The sequence below is a fragment of the Cyprinus carpio genome, chromosome B24 (assembly GCF_018340385.1).
Source record: "Cyprinus carpio isolate SPL01 chromosome B24, ASM1834038v1, whole genome shotgun sequence".
Classification (NCBI taxonomy): Eukaryota; Metazoa; Chordata; class Actinopteri; order Cypriniformes; family Cyprinidae; genus Cyprinus; species Cyprinus carpio.
In genome coordinates, this window is record NC_056620.1 from 23,431,308 (window position 1) to 23,451,221 (window position 19,914).

Genomic DNA, 19,914 nt, shown 5'->3' on the forward strand with positions numbered 1-19,914 from the left:
GCTCTCAGAAAAAAAACAAGAATCTCTGCCTTTGCAAAGAAAAATCATCACGGATCTTCTCAAGTCTCTTCTTAAACCAGCCTGAGGTGCTTCTATGGTCATATACTCTTAAACATAAAGGGTTTTCACCATTTCTGGTTCCCCGAAGAACCTTTCAGTTGTCTGGTTCGGTTTTTCCCGCAAAGAACCCTTTCAGTGAAAAGTTCTGAAAAAAGAAATAAACAGGTGAAGCCCTTTTTTTCCACTATAAAAGTTCTTTTTTTGTTAAGTGAGAAAAAGGTTCTACATGCTTAAAAATAAAAGGTGTTTTAAAAAGGTCTTCACAAGCGATGCCATGTAGAAAGACCCATTTTTGGGTTCCCCCAAAGAAACCACTTCAGTAGAAAAGGTTGTTTTTTTTTAAAGACCACTTTCTCTTTTCTTACCTTTTTACTAATCTGAAGAAGAAACCTTCTTTCGCCACAAAAGAATCTTTTTGTGAAACAGAAAGGGCTCTTCAGTGTGATGTTAAAGATTTTCTTTTGTAATGGAAATCATTTAAAAAAAAAAAAAGGTTTCTTCTATGGCATCGTTGTTTTCTTGGTCTCAATGATCTTTTTAAGAGTGAAGAAGCATTTTTGGTTCCCCAAAGATCCATTAGTAGAACCATTATCAATTATCTCTCAACAATCTAAAGAACCTGGAAAGAAAGATTCATTGAATGTTATAGGTTAATGTTAATAGCGTTTTCATTCATGCATGAGAACCAATAGAAAAACCCTTTCAATAAGAGAACATTTATTTTGCTAAAAATTTTATGGCTCAAGTGTGAAGAAGGCCTTTTCCATTTCCACAGAAGGTCATTTTACGTGGAACAAAAAGTAGTCTGTAGGTGATTGAAAAATATGCTTCCCCACCAAGAAAAAAAAACGATGGGTTCTTTTAGAAAAAAAAAAACTTTTTTTTTTATTAGTAGCAATTGCCATATAGAAAAAAAATTCGTTTTTGGTTTCCCTTAAACACATTTAGTGATGCAGTTCTTTTAACATAATGCATTGTTTTTTTTTCTGGTGTGAAAAAAGAGCACTTTGTACATGACCTACTAGAAGTTGTTCTTCTCCACTATAAAGGACCTGCGACTGGAACGAAAACATATAAAGGGATGTGTAACAAAAGTTCTTCATGGAAGTCACAAAAGAAGCTACACTATAGATAAGCCATTTTTCAACACATGAGGTGAGTCCTTTGAGTACTAATGCATTTCCTTAAAAAACATTTTCTTGTGTAAAAAATTTAATAAATTAAAAGTATTATATTTTTTACAACATTAAATAACCAATTGCTATTTCTAATAAGAAAGTCTTAAAAATGTTCAAAAAACCTCCATAAAACAAACCATAAGAGTAAGCCAGTTAAAAAACTGTCTCGCTTGACAAACATCCAAAACCCCCCAAAAACCATCAGGGCCCCCAAACAACAGGCACAAAACCCCCCCCAAAAACCCTCAAACCAAAAAACCAGAACCCGAAAACGTGCTTCAGGGGGCTCAAGGTTGTTAAAAAAGCAGGGTCAACTGTCTCTCAGTCTTTTGCGTGTTAGATTGCGTGTAGATATGTTAATTAAATCTCTATAATTGATGAATATAAAGAAAGTTATCTGTGTATTCTGCAAATGATGTTGAAGGTCATGTCTATTTCATGGGCCAATATCAAATCTCGAGCTGTGTATTTCATATTTTCTCCAAAATACACTAAACATTAAATATACAATTAAATCAATCAAATACATTCTCCAAAAACAAAGCAATCATATAAACAACAATCAATTCAATAATATTCAAAAATATTCTATTTAAAAGAAAGATTTGGGGAAAATATTATGATAGTATGTGTTATAGAGCCTTTAATTTATGCTGATATTAGTGCAATTTTTACATAACAATGACAATTTAATGAGAATTACAAATATATAAAAGAAAGATTTGGGGAAAATGACCTTGGTTACATAAGCAATGGTCAATTATACTGAGAATTACAAATATATTGTAAAGGACAATGCAACAAAAAGCATAATGGTCCATTAAAAAAAGCTTAATTATAAATAAAAAAAAATCATAATTTGTAAATAAAAAAAAATCAATAATACAATAGCAATATAATTTTTTTTTTTTTTGTATGGGGGGGGGGTTGTATTTTATTATTTAGTTTAGTGTGAAATGTGAGATATTTCGGGCAGTCAGACTGAAATCAAGTCAGGTTTTTGTATTGTGGGCTGATTTCCTTCTCATCCTTCAATACCGGCAAGTAAACTCAAACAGCGCCACTGAGCTGAAACTGCGTGGTTTCATAGCATGGCATTAAGGCGTCGTGTTTTAAATAGCTGCTCCCATCTCTCATATTCTCACTATCTCTCACTTGCACTTCTGTTTAATCAAGTTGAAGTCCGTGTTAATCTAAATAACGCTTGCACGGGGGTCTGATTGCTGAAAGGTGACGTCTCAGTTTATATGCGGGCTCGCGGCAGGTCTTTACACAGGGAAACAGGAAAACATTTGGCATGTATTACAACAAACATTTATTATAATTAATAAAATATCACAAAACCAATAAAATTACAATCAAAAATAATACTTAAAGACAAAATAATTAATAATTAAATAAAAATAAAAAATTAAAACACAATAACTAAAAATTTATATACATTTATTATAATTAAGTTATTACATTATGCAATGACAATTGCAGTATTATTAAAATTAATAATTAAATATAAAACAAAAAAAAAAAAAAATAAAATTGTATTAAAATATTAAATAATGCAGTGGCATTATGAGTAGATTTTTTTTCACTGATGGATAATATTAAAATTAATATCACATGATGGATATATTTAAATATTAAAAAAAGTCAAATAAATATAATAAAAATAAATAGATAAATATTAAAAATATTTATGATTTAAATATCATTTACTAATTTTTACATTAAAAAAAGTAAAATTTAAAAAAAGTCAAATAAATATAATATTAAAATATATAACTAAATATAAATTTATAGCATTAAAATATTACATAATACAGTGATATTTTGAGCAGGTTTTATCATTAATGGATACTATTAAAATGAGTAAACTAAATAAAATAATAAAATATGTAATTTAATATCAGTTTATTATTATTAAAATTAAAGCAATGACATTTTTATTAGATTTTTCACTGATAGATAATATTAGAATTTATAAAATAAATATACTATTCAAATTATATAACTAAACATAAATTTTAAAATAGTTCTTTTCACTGCTGGATAATATTAAAATTAATAAAATGAATATAAGAATGAAATGTATAACAAATATTAGTGCTGTCAAATAATTAATCGCGATTTGAGGGGTGCTGTCAAATAATTATATCGCGATTAATCACATCCAAATAAAAGTTTTGTTACATAATCATATGTGGTGTGTACCTGTATATATAGCTAGGTATATATATAACTCTATATATATATAATGATCTATACTAATATCGTATATAGTATACTATATATATACACAGCATGCACAGTATATATCTTCTGAAAAATATGTGTTTATATATTAAAGATACATGTTATTTATAATATACAATTATATGCAATAGGTAAATATAGAAAATGTAAAGTATCATGTATAGTGTATTTCTAAATATATACTGTATCATATGTGTGTGTAGTATATAGTATACATAATAAATATAGCACTGGCACATACATATATAATGTAATAAAGCAAAAACATTTGATGTTTGGGGATGGCGATTAATCTGTCGCGATTAATCGTTTGACAGCACTACAAAATATACATTTATAATAATACTGAAATCCATAATTCACTAAACAATAAAAATAATAAAATAAAAAAATAATGAAATAAATGTAATAAATAAAATATATACTAAAAATAAATTTATTACAATTGAATTATTACATAAAAACAAAGACAATAATATCAGATTTCTGTGATGGATTATAATAAAAAACAACAAAAAAAAAAAAATAATTAAATATGTAACTAAAAATTACAATTATTAAAAATTAAATATAATTAAATAAAACATCTAAAACATCCTAAAATGACTCTTAAAATGAATTAAACGAACCAAAAACCAGAAGCAGGAGTTATTAACCATCAGCATTACAGCATTATCTTCATTTACACAAATTCCACAGTAGAGTCTGTGCCTGCAGGACATTTATTTGGGCATAGTCAGATATTACATGGGCAATTAAGCGTGATGATACAGTAAAAGGTGTAGCAGTAGAGTCTTTGCCATGCAGTGACATTATTAAACCAGATCCTGGTCATTAAAGATGATAGCTGGTTCTGTTCTGTCCAGCTGGGAAACACCATCAGTATTCCTGGATAAATGAATGTCGTTACAACGTGTGGTCTTCTTCACTCACTCCACGTAACTCAGTGTTTATTCGTCATCTCCTCCCCCCTCATGCGCTGGCTACACAGTGCCAGACACACATAGTCAATAGAGTGTTTATTTATACAGTGATAATTTCAGTATCTGATTGATTACAGTAGGACTCGCAAACATTTTTAATGTTCTCAAAAAAAATATTTAAAAATAAAAATAATACATTTCCTAATAGTATGACTCAATAAAATTGAACTTAATATAAAGCAAAATTTTTAATGTTTTCTGAAATAATATGTTTAAATATCCAAATGATGCATTGTTTAAGTAAATCTGCACTAATTCACATGAGTTTTCAGAACATTAATCTGAACATTGGATAAAGCCACAATATAGACTGGAATAAATTTAAAGTATGCACATTTCTGGGTTATATTAGTATCATTGTATTAGCATCATATATTGCTATAATTTTTCTTTTTTATTTTCTGTATTGGTTTTAATTTTAAAGTTAGGATTTTTTTTTTTTAAATTTTGTGGCGTTTTTGTCTTTTAAAAAAAAATTTAATATAAATATTTTAATAAATATGATATAATATGCATATTAAATATACATATTTAGATTTTTTTTATAAATATGGATTTTTCTGCTGCATTTATTATACTGTATTACTATAAATTTAATAAGATTAAGAATTTGGTTTTATTTTTATATCTTCTGCTTACATTTTAATTTTAATTAAAAAGTGGTTTTAATACACACACACACACACACACACACACACATATATATATATATATATATATATATACATAGTTAAAGTTTATTTTATTTCAATAAGCAAAAAATCTTTTATGGTCTGTAGATACAACTAACAAAATAAAAAATTATACAAAAAAAAACTAAAATAAAAAACTAGAAAATACAAAAAAAAAAATAAAAAAAGTAAAATAAAGTATATATAAAGTAAATTACATAAAACTAAAAATAATTATAACTTATTATTATTATTATTACTAAAAGTAATAATAATAATAATAATAATTATTATTATTATTATTATTTTTTTTTTTACATTGGTCTGAAACAACTATAATTAAAATAAAAATAATAAAATTATTATTATTTTTTTTTTGGATGTTTTCTATCTCTACCCTGAAACAATTATTACTCAAATAAAAGTAATAAATAATAAAAACAAACTTAAAAATGTATTTTGGATGTTTTCTCTACACTAATCTGAAGCAACACGCTATGAAAGGTATATAAGAAAAGGGTATATGGGCAGTGTAGTAAAAGGAAAATATTTATTGCCCTGTAGTGTCTTGCCCATTAATTGAACTATTTAAGAATATGAAAGTGTCTGATTTGAATGGATTAAATATATAAACTGAAGTGCACCTGATGCTCATTCAGTGTTGTTGTTCTGCTGATGATTGGTTGTGATCTGCTGTGTGATCATCACCTCTTTATTTAGCGCAGGTTAAAAACATGTTCACAAAGGCGTGCCCGCAGCATGTAGAATGATTTTATTGTTCAAGAGGTGAACTCTTTAAGAAGTGTGGTCAAAGACGTTTTATTTCAGCCCAAAAAACTAAAACAAACAAATGTCCATTAAATAAGTTTGAAGTGCCTATTTTTAAGACTAAAGGTTTGATTATTTTTTTTTCTCTTTACAAAACACAAAAACGTTTTTGTACGTTCCCTTTTTTCCTCTTTCTGTAAATCAGAATAATATATAACTGTTATAGAAAAATATTTAAATGCCTACATTTTAGGGTATTTATTTATTTGATCTACACAGTTTTAGCATAAAAAAAAACACATTGCAACGCTAATGTTTTGTAATTTGCTCCTTTATCTCATATTTTAATTATGTTCATACTTTTTTTTTAATGGAGTAAATAAAAAAAAAATAAAAGATATAATAATGATCAACTTGGCTTAAATACGTAAATAACAGTTAAAAAATAATATTAAATATAAATAAATGCAAATAATTAATAATACTATACCTTATTTTTGTGTTCGTTTATTTATTGCAGAAATCTGGGCCTTAATAGTTCTAATTAATCTGCGACATTAATTTAACACAGTTTGCTATGTTAAAACTGTGCGTAACTCCACATGTATGGCAAATTAGTATCATTGATATTTTTCTATAAATTTTGTATACAAATATGTGTGTGTGTGTGTATATATGTATATTAAAAATATTATTATTAAAGTAAATATAATATTTACATAAAATATGGAAATGTGTCCCTGCAGCACAAAAGCAGTCATAGTTAAGCACAGCTATAGGTTGGTAGTTACAATGACTCAACTCAAGACACTTGTTTACTTGGCGGGCTCCAAACCTTTATGCATCCTGTTTCTTTCTATGAAACAAATCATTAGGATATTAAGTAAAGATCATGTTCCATGAAGATATTTTGTACCTTTCCTTACCGTACCGTAATATTCAAAAACTTAATTTTTGCTTTCGTAATATGCATGCTATCAACTTCATTTGAACAACGTTAAATATTATTTTCTCACCTATATTAGATTTTTTTTGCCTCCCGGCAGATTCCAGATTGTCTCAAATCAGGTTTCTTGGAGATCTCAGACAAATATTGTCCTATCTAACAAACCACACATTCACTGGAGAGATTATTTATTCAGCTTCAGATGATGATATAAATCTCAATTTTGGAAAAGTTGACCCTTTTTTGTGCTCCAGGGTCCCGTATAATAAAAAAATATCTACAAGCATGCTATAATTAATCTTAAATTAATATTTTACAAAATATACTTTATTTTTCTCAAGAATTAGATTTGTATTATTTATTTTGCATTACACTAACCCATAATCGAGTGGTATTTTTTTTGGTCATATGCAGTGTATGAAAGAAAATATTTTTGCCTGTAATAAATAATAAAAACAAACTTAAAAATGTATTTTGGATGTTTTCTCTACACTAATCTGAAGCAACACGCTATGAAAGGTATATGCAGTGTATGAAAGAAAATATTTTTGCCTGTAGTGTCTTGCCTTAATGAACTATTTAAGAAATGAAAGTTTGATTTGAAATGGATTAAATATATAAACTGAAGTGCACTGATGCTCATGTAGTGTTGTTGCTCATGTAGATTTTTTTAATCTTCTATGGTTGTAATCTACTTAGCAATCTTAAAACATATTCACAAAGCGTGAGCAGCATGTAGAATGATTTTCAGGGTGAATCTTACGAAGTGTGTCAAAGATGGTTTATTTCAGCCAATAAATAAATAAATAAATAAATAAAAAAACTAAAAAAAAAATGTCCATTAAATAGTTTGAAGCGCTATTTTAAGACTTAAATTAATATATAATGTATAGAAAAAAAATTTTTTTGTAAATCAGAATAAATATATAATGTATAGAAAAAAAATGCATAAATAGAAAAATATTAATGCCTACATTTAGGATTTATTTATTTGATTACACAGTTTTAGCATAAAAAAAAACAAATAAATGTAATGATTGTAATTGCTCTAAATCAATAAATAAAAATAAATAAAAAAATATTAAATTAAATGAATAAATAAAAATAAAAAAAATATAAAACAATGATGAACTTGATTAAATATGTAATAAATTCAAAAAATTGTATTTAAATAAAATAAATGCAAATAGTTAATAATAAACTATACCTTATTTTTGTGTTATTTATTTATTGCAGAAATCTGGCCTTAATATTAATTAATCTGACATTAATTGTATTAGTTTATGTTAAAAATATAAATATATGGAAATTAATTGATATTTTTCTGTATATTTTGTATATAAATATGTGTGTGTGTGTATACATGTATATTAATAAATGTTATTATTAAAATAAATATATATTATAAAATATAAATGTGTCCCTGCAGCACAGAAGCAGTCATCAGCAGCACAGGTATATTTGTAGCAATAGACAACAATACATTGTATGGGTCACAATTATGCATTTTTCTTTTATGACAAAAATCATTAGGATATTAAGTAAAGATCATGTTCCATGAAGATATTTTGTACCTTTCCTACAGTAAATATATATCAAAACTTTATTTTTGATTAGTAATATGCTTTGCTAAGAACTTCATTTGAACAACTTAAAGATGATTTTCTCAATATTTAGATTTTTTTTGCTCCCTCAGATTCCAGATTTTCAAATAGTTGTATCTCAGACAAATATTGTCCTCCTAACAAACCACACATCAATGGAGAGATTATTTATTCAGCTTCAGATGATGTATACATCTCAATTTTGAAAAGTTGACCCTTTTTGTGCTCCAGGGTCACGTATAAAAAAAATATACTGAAAAGCATGCTAAATTAATATTAAATTAATATTTTACAAAATATACTTTATTTTCTCAAATTAGATTTGTATTTATTTATTTTGCATTACACTAACAATAATCTAGGGGTATTTTTTGTCATGAAAATAACGTTTTATTGCTCCTAAAAACATATATATTTAAATTTTGGGGTGAATTGTGGCATGTTTCTGTTCAGTCGACTGTTAAACACACTCTTCTCTGATGCGTTCAGCTGGTGATAATGTTCATGGAAATGCCATTTACACTCGCTGTACGTTATCAGGAGTTTTCGATCGAGTGCGTAAATGCCAGTCGGGTTTGTTTCTGATCTGATCTCAGAAAGCTGTGTTTGCTGGGTCTGATTCTGATCTGTTTGCATCAGGTGGTGGTGAACGCTCTGATCGGCGCGATCCCGTCCATCATGAACGTGCTGCTGGTGTGTCTGATCTTCTGGCTGATCTTCAGCATCATGGGAGTCAATCTGTTCGCCGGGAAGTTCGGCCGCTGCGTCAACCGCACCGGCTTCATCTACAACTCCTCCTTCATCAACAACAAGAGCGAGTGCTTGGAGATGAACAGCACGCAGTACTACTGGACCAAAGTCAAGGTCAACTTCGACAACGTGGGCGCCGGGTACCTCGCGCTGCTGCAAGTGGTGAGAATTCACTTCTGTTAATAAACCACTAAACCTTTCCTTATGTGCATTATGATGCTAGCAAACTAATTAAATATTGCTTGTTCCGGCGAGCCGTTCTAATCATGTTCATACTTATTAACAGAAGAAATGTGAACAGATTCATGTTGATTCTACCAGTTTGAAGGAGCGCATTGTTAAAATATTCACAAATAAATCTTAATAAAAAATAAATCTTAAACTTAGGCATTAATATTTTACTTTATTTTTTTTTTATTTATTATATTTATATTATTAATAATATAAATATATAATATATAATAATAATAATATATATATATTAAAGTTATGTTTCTATTGATTTATTTTTATTTTTATTAGAAGCATTTGAAAATAATGTTTTATTGCTCCTAAAAACAGATTTATAAACATTTTTATGTACTGGAAACATTATATGCAGTTCAAATAAATACATTTTAAATTTAGGCATTAATATTTACATTTTTATATTATTTGTATTTATTTATTTTTAAGTAGTTAGTAGAAAATGCCAAAACAAAATATTTAAATGTGTAAATTATTTAGGTCTAAATTTAAGAAATCTAATTTATTTATTTATTTAGATGTTAATATTTTACTATTTTATATTTCATTATTTATGTCTTATTTTTCTATGTATTAATATTATTATTTATTGGAATTATATTTAAGCAGTTAGTAGAAAATGGCAACATCCGGTTATGATCATATTATTTTACTGTTAACTAAAACTAAAAATACCTACTATTTAAAAATGTCATTTTAAAATAAAAATAAAACATTCATGCAAATGTATACTGGTTTATACTGGGAATTTTACAGTATATGCAATTCAAATAAATAACTCTTAAATTTAGGCAATTATATTTTATTATTTTATTTTTATATTTACATATTGAATTATTTATCTATCTTTCTGTATATTGTTATTTTTATTACCACTTTTAATTAATAAATAAATAGTACATTTCTATTTATTTATTTTATCTGGGAGCATTTTCTCTTGAAAACAAAGTGTTCCTAAAAGGCACATTTTTCTGTTCTGTTGGAGTCGGTTCTGCTAAGGTAGCTGCATCCGGTGCTGAGCTTTAGCTTTAGTTTCTCGCTCCTATTCCTTCCCGCCGCTGGCCACCTCGTCTGTCCGAGAGCGAATCAATCAGAGACTCAGTGCAAGCGTTATTTTTAGCCACCGCTGCTGCCATTATATCAAAGTTTGTGCTCAGCAAGAGTGAACGCACTTCATTCTTCGTTTTAACTTAGTTGATGCGGTAACCTAGCAACAAGTCGCTCCTTTCCATCACCTTCTTGTGACTTCAGCCAATAAAAACCTTTCATTAGCATCTTCAAATAGTCGTTCAAAAAGAACTGTAATTACTGCTAACTAAGACCAAAAAAGACCAACCGTAGTGATTTCTGGCACTCTATGAAAGCAGCCCACTGTCATCTATTCATTCACTCATTCACTCACTCACTCACTCACTCACTCACTCATTCATTCATTCATTCATTCATTCACTCACTCACTCACTCATCCTAGCATCACTCACTCACTCCCTCTCACCACTCACTCACTCCCTCCACCTCACTCACTCATCATCACACTCACTTATACATTCACTCTCATATTCACCTTCTCAGATCACTCACTCACTCACCTCACATCACTCACTCAGTCACTCACTCACTCACTCATCCACTCACTCACTCACTCACTCACTCACTCACTCACTCACTCACTCACTCATACATTCATTCATTCATTCACTCACTCACTCACTTTTATTCTACCCCACTCACTCACCCACTCATTCATTCATTCATTCACTCACTCACTCATACATCATTCATTCATTCATTCATTCATGCACTCACTCACTCACGTCCACTCCTACATTCATTCATTCACTCACTCACTCACTCATACTTCTTTCATTCATTCATGCACACACTCACTCACTCACTCACTCACTCACTCACTCACTCACGTCACTCACCCACTCACTCACCCATCATTCAACCAACCAATAAATCAATCAATCAACCACTCATACATTCATTCATTCACTCACTCACTCACTCATTTATTCATTCATTCACTCACTCACTCACTCACTCACTCATACATTCATTCATTCATTCACTCACTCACTCATACATTCATTCATCAATTAACCAACCCACCATACATTCACACAAAAAAAAATACAAAAAATCACTCACTCACTCACTCACTCACTCATACATTCATTCATTCACTTACTCACTCCCTCATACATTCATTCATTCACTCACTCACTCATTCACTAACATTCATTCACTCACTCACTCACTCACTCACTCATTCACTCACTCACAGCAAATCCGATTTTGCCCACTCCTCGTACTTCAGTCTCTTGTTTTTTTTAAAAAAAATCTTATTTTTAATAAACTTTTGCGCCTTTTTCTGACACAAAAGAAAATAGAACAAAATCCCGTGTTTCTAATTGATATTGTTTTTTTATTTTTTTTATTTCATAAGTTTTAAAAATTTTATTCATAGAAATTCATAAACAACAAAATTCATAAAACACATAAAATAATAAAAATAAAAAAAAAAAATTAATAAAATATTTTTATTCATTCAATTTTTTATTCATTTTTATTTTCATTGAAATTCAGAAATAACTTTTAAAAATGTTCAAAAAGTTTTAATAATAGTTTTAAAAATGTAAAAAAAGTAATTCATTTTTTGTTTATTTATTTAAAAACATTTAATGTGGTACAAATATAATTTGTATTAGTTATTATTAGTTTTTCTTAAATAACTGCTAGTTTTTATTTTTATTTTAGTTGTTTTAGTAAGTTTTAAGTTTCTACATAATTATCATTACCAACTTCATTACTAAATGTCTTAATAGTTTTTCAGAATAATTTTTTTTAAATCTATTTTAATTATTGTAATATTTAATTGTAAAACAATATAGTTAATACATTTTTATTTCAATTTTTTGTTTTAGTAAGTTTGAAATTTTTTGACAGATTGACTTTTGTCATTTTTATTAGTTAGTTAATGTTTTTTTTTTTTTTTACATGTCTGTATAGTTTTTTTTATTATTTCAGTTTTAGTTATTTGATTAAGTTTTAAGTTTTTACAGGTTGAGTTTTGCCATTTTTATTAGTTAATTTTAATTTATTTAATTTTATTGCATACATTTTTTTAAAAATAATTTTTGTTTTATTTATTTTTCCTCCCAGATTCACTTAATGTTTGTTGTTGTTTTTAAATATGTATATTTCATTTTTTTTTTTCTCCTTCTCAAGGCCACGTTCAAGGGCTGGATGGAGATCATGTACGCCGCGGTCGACTCACGATCCGTAAGTAAAACCGTTTTGAGCTCATTAAACCAGATTGAAACCCTTATGAACGTATCGTTTGTTAATTTGAGCGTCTATAATCTACTGAAACAGGTGGAAGAGCAGCCCATTAAAGAGAACAGCCTGTACATGTACCTGTACTTCGTCATCTTCATCATCTTCGGCTCCTTCTTCACGCTCAATCTCTTCATCGGTGTCATCATTGACAATTTCAACCAACAGAAGCGAAAGATAAGTATTAAAACCAGCAGAATCATGAGCATAAAGCGTGTAAATGCCATTGTGACGGTAATAATAACAGAAGAGTTTCTCTGTACTTAGGAGGACAGGACATCTTCATGACAGAAGAACAGAAGAAATATTACAATGCCATGAAGAAACTGGGATCCAAGAAACCTCAGAAACCCATCCCAAGACCTACTGTGAGTACTCAATGGGTTTTTAATCAAAATGAGCCGATAAAATGTGACCCTGGGCCACAAAACCAGTCATAAGGGTCAATTTTTCAAAACTGAGATGTATGCATCATCTGAAAGCTGAAGTTTTATACATAATCTGAAGCTGAATAAATAATCTCTCCATTGATGTATGGTTTGTTTGGAGGACAATATTTGTCTGAGATACAACTATTTAAAAATCTGGAATCTGAGGGTGCAAAAAAATCAAAATATTGAGAAAATCATCTTTAAAGTTGTTCAAATGAAGTTCTTAGCAATGCATATTACTAATCAAAAAAAGTTTTGCTATATTTACGGTAGGAAATTTACAAAATATCTTCATGGAACATGATCTTTACTTAATATCCTAATGATTTGTGGCAAAAAATAAAAATGTATAATTTTGACCCAAAACACTGTATAGTTGGCTATTGATTGTTTTCTTCTCAGAACCCAGTCCAAGGAGTGCTACTGATGACTGCTTCTGTGCTGCAGGGACACAAATCAATGATTCTGGTGGATTTTGACTCTTTGAATCCTCTTGGTTTGGATTGTTTTCTTCTCAGAACCCAGTCCAAGGATTCTTCTTCGACTTGGTGTCCAAACAAGCCTTTGACATCATGATAATGCTGCTGATCATCCTGAACATGGTGACGATGATGGTGGAGACGGACGAACAGTCTCCCAGCATCGAGTACATCCTCTACTACATCAACCTGGCCTTCATCGTCATCTTCACCACCGAGTGCATCATCAAACTCATCGCCCTGCGCTGCTACTTCTTCACCATCAGCTGGAACATCTTCGACTTTGTGGTTGTCATCCTCTCCATTGTGGGTAAGGGGTTAATTCTATAATAAAAAGAAAAAAAAAATTATATATAAAGATCTTTAAGGTTCATCACCAGCAAAGGCTGGTCAGCGACCAAAAATTATATTTATATATAAATATATAAATTATATATATTTATATATTTTTATATAAATTATATATATTTATATATTTTTATATATATATTTACACTGTATATATATATATATATATATATAAAGCTATATTTAGTTATGACAAGTTAACGAAGTTATTAAACATAAATAATATTAAAATGTATTTTACTACTTTTATTTTTAATAACTATAAATATTATTGTATATTTTGTATAATGTCACCCATACTTGTTCAACTTAGTTAAAATGATCATTTAAATTATTTTTAAATATAAATATACAAATATATGCATTTTTTAAAAATATATATATTTTACAGTCATTTTAAATATAATTTTTATATTTTTTTTATACATTTTTCATGCCATCCATACTTTTCCATCTAATATATATTTTAATTACTAAACTGAAAAGAGTGTCATTAAATAATATAAAAAATTATTTTTGTACGTTTAATTTTTTATAAATATTTTTTAATAGATTTTTCATGTCTCCTATACTTTTTCAATCTAATATGTATTTTAATTGTTAGCCTGAAAAAGAGTGTTTGGGTTAAAAAATAAGGTATAGTCATTAAAATAATTAAATGAATAATATTAAATTACGTTAAAATGTATTTTTCATTTTATTATTTTTAATAACTATAAATATATATTTTTTTAATTTTCATGTCACCCATACATCTTCAACTTAAAGTTAAAAATAATAATTTAAATTTAGATTTTCGTCTAATATATTTTAATAATTAAGCTGAAAAAGTGTAAAGAATTTTAAATAACTTAAATTTAATAACTCTCTCTCCCTCTCTCTCTCTCTCTCTCTATATATATATATATATATATATATAAAGAATTTTCTGTCACTGGTCAGAAATATTTAAAAGAGTAAAAATAAAGTATTTTTAATACTGTTTTTATTATTTATTGATTTATTGATTTATTTTTAATAAAACATTTTTCATGTCACACCCCCTTTTTCAACTTTGTTAAAAATAAAAATTTTAATAAATATGATAAGTAAAATAGTGTAAAACAAATGTAAAGTATAATATCCTTACATATATATTTTTTTCTGAATGAGGCAACCAGTTCTATTAAATCCCAGATTAAATTGTTTAATATCTCTCAAGATACAGTAAGATACAGTAGCTTTACCGTCTGGCCTTGGCATTACATATCAAGGTCTAAAGGCATTCAGTGCAATTTTGTAGCACTTCACCTACTAATAAATAGGCAGCCGGTGCTTAAGTGACACAACGAGGTGATTTTGAGAACAGACGCCCCTCGTGACCCTGATGAGAGAATGAGGAAGGCCAGAGGGGTTAACAGAGGAGATGGTTTAAGGTGAAGGTAGTTTGGGCAATCGGGGCTGTCAGCTCAGGTGATTGGCCAGTGATTGAGCTCTCAGTCCGAGCTAAAAGCTTGACGTGGGTTTGTGCCACGACCCCCTGCCACCATCTGTAACTCCACAGGGTTAAAAGCTTAAAGACGCACTGCTGCAAATGTAAAAACCAGCCATTTAACTCTTAAGAAGGACCGACTGTTCAATAAATCAAGGTGGTCATGGTCAGAAACAGTGTTGGGTTACTCTAAAAAAGTAATTAATTACTTATTACTAATTACTTTCTAAATACTATATCAACCTTGACAAGTTAATGATACAAGGATAGACATGAAACAGTTATTTTAATTCTTTCAAGTAACTACATAAATTATTCTGGTTATTTAGATTAAAGTCCTATTCTCGCTATTAACTAACTATTATTTTACCCCAATATACTCCTAATGACTGCTTATTAATACTTAGTAAAGTAGTTGTTGACAGTTAAGTTTAAGAATTGGGTAGGATTAAGGATTTAGAATAAAGTCTTGCAGAATAAGACATTAATATGTGCTTTTTAAGTATTAAAAACAGCCAATATCCCAGTAATATTCATGCTAAAAATCAACTGGTTGATAGTGAGAATTGGACTCTAAAGTGTTACCAATATTCTTATTAACTCACCAAGTATTTAAAGTGAGAAAGATACATAAAAGCATGCATTTTAAGATTAGACTTTAAATTTTGATGTTAAAACCACTATTGTAAGATCTTCTTCAATCGAAATTGAAATTAAATAATTTGCTGTCTTTGGATCATTTTAAAACAGTTATGTGGCAAATGGAAAATGACTCAGTGATATGTAATTGTTTTAAGTGTTTTTAGTTTGTTTGTGTTGTGTAAATTTGTGATGAAACTGATTGTATTGCTGCCCATTTTGGCCAGATATTTTACCACTGTTTTACACAAATTATGTAGAAAAAGTAATAGATTGTTTAAGAAATAGATTAACCTCACAAAAAGAGTTCAACACAAAAAACAACATCTCAATACTAAAGAAAAACAAAGTAAATGATATATCAATTGAAAGCTTAAAATCTCAAAAGGCCCGTTCACACCAAGCACGATAACTATAAAGATAACAATAAAGATATAGTTCTAAAAATCGTTCTCAATATTGAAGAATAGCACAGTCCGCACCGAACTATAACGATAAAGGCACAGAGAAATGATATCCTTGAAATCACTTACAGAATTATTATTTTTTCCACCTGATGAACGATACAAACATTGACAGCCAATCAGAATCCACCCTGCTATAACGAGCTGGAGAATTTAAAGCAACAGACGCTCATGCACTTAGAATATACAGACGATATCGTCTGCTGGTGTGGACGCTAATATCGTTATCTTTATAGTTATCTTTATAGTTATCATCCTTGGTGTGAACGGGCCTTTAAAGGGTTAAAAAAAGTGGGTAACACTTTATTTAGGGTCTCTTAACTAGTTGCTTATTAGCATCTATATTACTAGAATATTAGCCATTTATTAGTACTAATTAAGCACAAATTAATGCCTTATTCTACATCCCTAATCCTACCCAATACCTAAACTTAACAACTACCTTACTAACTATTAATATGCAGCAAATTAGGAATTTATTGCGGGAAAGCTCGTAGTTAATAGTGAATAAGTATTCCCTTTTCTAAAGTTTTACCAAAAAGTGAACTCAAATGCTAACTCTAATCCGTGTCACTTTCTCATTCCAGGCATTGTTCTGGCGGATATCATCGAGAAGTACTTCGTCTCACCAACGCTCTTCCGCGTCATCCGCTTGGCTCGAATCGGACGAATCCTTCGGCTCATCCGCGGTGCGAAGGGAATCCGGACGCTGCTCTTCGCTTTAATGATGTCTCTCCCGGCGTTGTTCAACATCGGCCTGCTGCTGTTCCTCGTCATGTTCATCTACGCTATCTTCGGCATGGCCAACTTCGCCTACGTCAAGAAGCAAGGCGGCATCGACGACATGTTCAACTTCGAAACGTTCGGTAACAGCATGATCTGTCTCTTCCAGATCACAACGTCGGCCGGATGGGACAATCTGCTCAATCCAATCCTCAACAACTCTCCGGAAGAGTGCGACCCGAATGTTCCTCACACCGGAACGAACGTTCGCGGAAACTGCGGGAATCCTTCGGTGGGCATCACGTTCTTCGTAACCTACATTATTATTTCATTTCTCATCGTGGTCAACATGTACATCGCGATCATATTGGAGAACAACATCATCGCCACCACCGAGGAGAGCACGGAGCCACTAAGCGAGGACGACTTCGAGATGTTTTACGAAGTCTGGGAGAAGTTCGATCCGGAAGCGACGCAGTTTATCGAATACTCCAAACTCTCGGATTTCGCAGACTCGCTTTCCGAGCCGCTGCGCATCGGCAAGCCCAACAAAATCAAACTGATTTCCATGGACCTGCCGATGGTGAGCGGCGACAAGATCCATTGTTTGGATATCCTCTTCGCGTTCACCAAACGCGTTCTTGGAGAGTCGGACGAAATGGACGCGTTGAAGCAACAAATGGAAGAGAAGTTTATGATGGCGAACCCGTCTAAGATTTCCTACGAGCCGATCACGACGACGCTTCGGCGCAAGCAAGAGGAAGTTTCCGCAATCATGATCCAACGCGCGTATCGGAGGCATCTACTGCGACGGCAGCTGAAACAAGCCTCGCTACTTTATCGCCGACTCCACATGCCAGACGCCGCCAAAGACGGCGACAGCTCGCCGGAGAACGAAGGACTTATAGTTGCGATGATCATGGAGAACTACGGCGCCGAAGCTGAAGTTACGGAAACACTGTCAGCAACTTCATGCCCGCCATCCTACGACAGCGTCACGCGAGCGACTAGCGAGCTTTTTCACGTTCTAATCCTGGAGGCCGCAAACACGGACCTGAGCGAACCTTTCACAGACCGAGATCGCGAGACGTTTCTGTGATGATGGACGTCTTTTCCTTTTGTTTACCGAATGTAACATAGACACAAAATCCTTGGAGGTTTTTGTAGACTGTTTTATTTATCCTGTGGTTCACGCTTGTTTGAAAATACAAGGGGAAAGTGTCACAGACATGCTCTTTGAACATGCACACGTCAACCTTCACAGTTTGAATGCATGAATGAGATCCGTAGTCGCAGATATAGAGGATGTAATCATCATATATTAGACTGCAACGTAAGTTCATTAAAGGTCTTACTTAAAATGGCGTGATTCCTTTTAAGATTTGAGATGACGTAGAAGAAACTTAGCGGTGCATCCATGTTATAAATATTCATACTTCACGCTTTGGAAAGCATGACGATTACCTCTTTCTGATTTGTGTCGCTAGCGATGAAAAGGCAGTGGTATTTGCACTTTCTGTTGTTTTTGTTTTTTTTGCCATTTCTTATGAGGTTTCGCTCGGTGTTGTTATATCAAGACTAGTAAAAGACAATCAAATGGTCACTCGATTAAAACCTGTCTTTACTAAATTCTTGCGAACTATTGCACATGCTTCTTTTCGAACGCGAAACACATTTGTTTCTATGGTGAAGTATTTATTTTGCATGCGGAAACTGCATGGTATGGAGGGGTTAACAAGAACACTTTCTTTTTAATTGTTTTGCACACTATACGTTCAGCAATAATTTGCTACTTTTAGGAATAACATTAACGATATTTATTGGATTTAAAAAATGTGTCAAAGTTTCTACTGTAACGGCCTCCAGCTGTAACTGTGGCTTATATTACTAGTGAAGATTATAGCACATGTGTTTTTCTATCTCAAACTGACATTGAACGCGCCACCGTTTGGGTCGGGTTGGCAGGTTTGGTGAAGGGCTGTTTTATGTAGCAATAGATCCCAAGTGTGCCTGCTAGAACTAAATCCTGTGTTTATAATTCATCTTTCTTCATGCATTTCTTTTGGGTTTTGTAAATCATTAGCAGACTCACCATAAATAGCATCAGAAGGAAACCGTTCCATTGGCGTGATTGGAGGAATTGACTTTTCAGCACATTTGCTTATGGTGGTTTCTATCAGGAAGCCCAAGTAAAAAAGCACTACTTATTCATTGAGACAAAAAGCCGAAATCTAAAAGAAAAATTCTGCAATATATCATACATGGCTGTATATTATTACAAACTACAGGGGAATTTTCCAATGTTTGACTAGTTCATCTGAATCAATTTGGATGCAAGCAAACTTTTAAATATTTCATTTTATTGCTGTCAAACAATTAATCGTGATTAATCACATCCAAAATAAAAGTTTTTGTTTACATAATATATGTGTGTGTACTGTGTATATTTATTATGTATATATAAATACACCCACATACAGTACAGTATGTATTTTGAAAATATTTATATGTATGTATAATAGTGCTGTCAAACGATTAATCGTGATTAATTGCATCCAAAA

General features: G+C 30.5%; 1 protein-coding gene across 1 annotated transcript in view; it reads left to right on the plus strand.

Annotated features, from left to right (window-relative positions):
- scn5lab (sodium channel, voltage gated, type V-like, alpha b) overlaps positions 1 to 19,778 on the plus strand; it is a 112,384-nt gene extending 92,606 nt beyond the window's left edge. Inside the window, 6 exon segments of the mRNA XM_042751688.1 lie at positions 9,100 to 9,372; positions 12,691 to 12,744; positions 12,838 to 12,975; positions 13,062 to 13,166; positions 13,748 to 14,018; positions 17,218 to 19,778. Of these exon segments, the coding sequence (XP_042607622.1) occupies positions 9,100 to 9,372; positions 12,691 to 12,744; positions 12,838 to 12,975; positions 13,062 to 13,166; positions 13,748 to 14,018; positions 17,218 to 18,452 (2,076 nt within the window). The 3' untranslated portion in view covers positions 18,453 to 19,778.
- Positions 19,779 to 19,914: the final 136 nt, after the last annotated feature.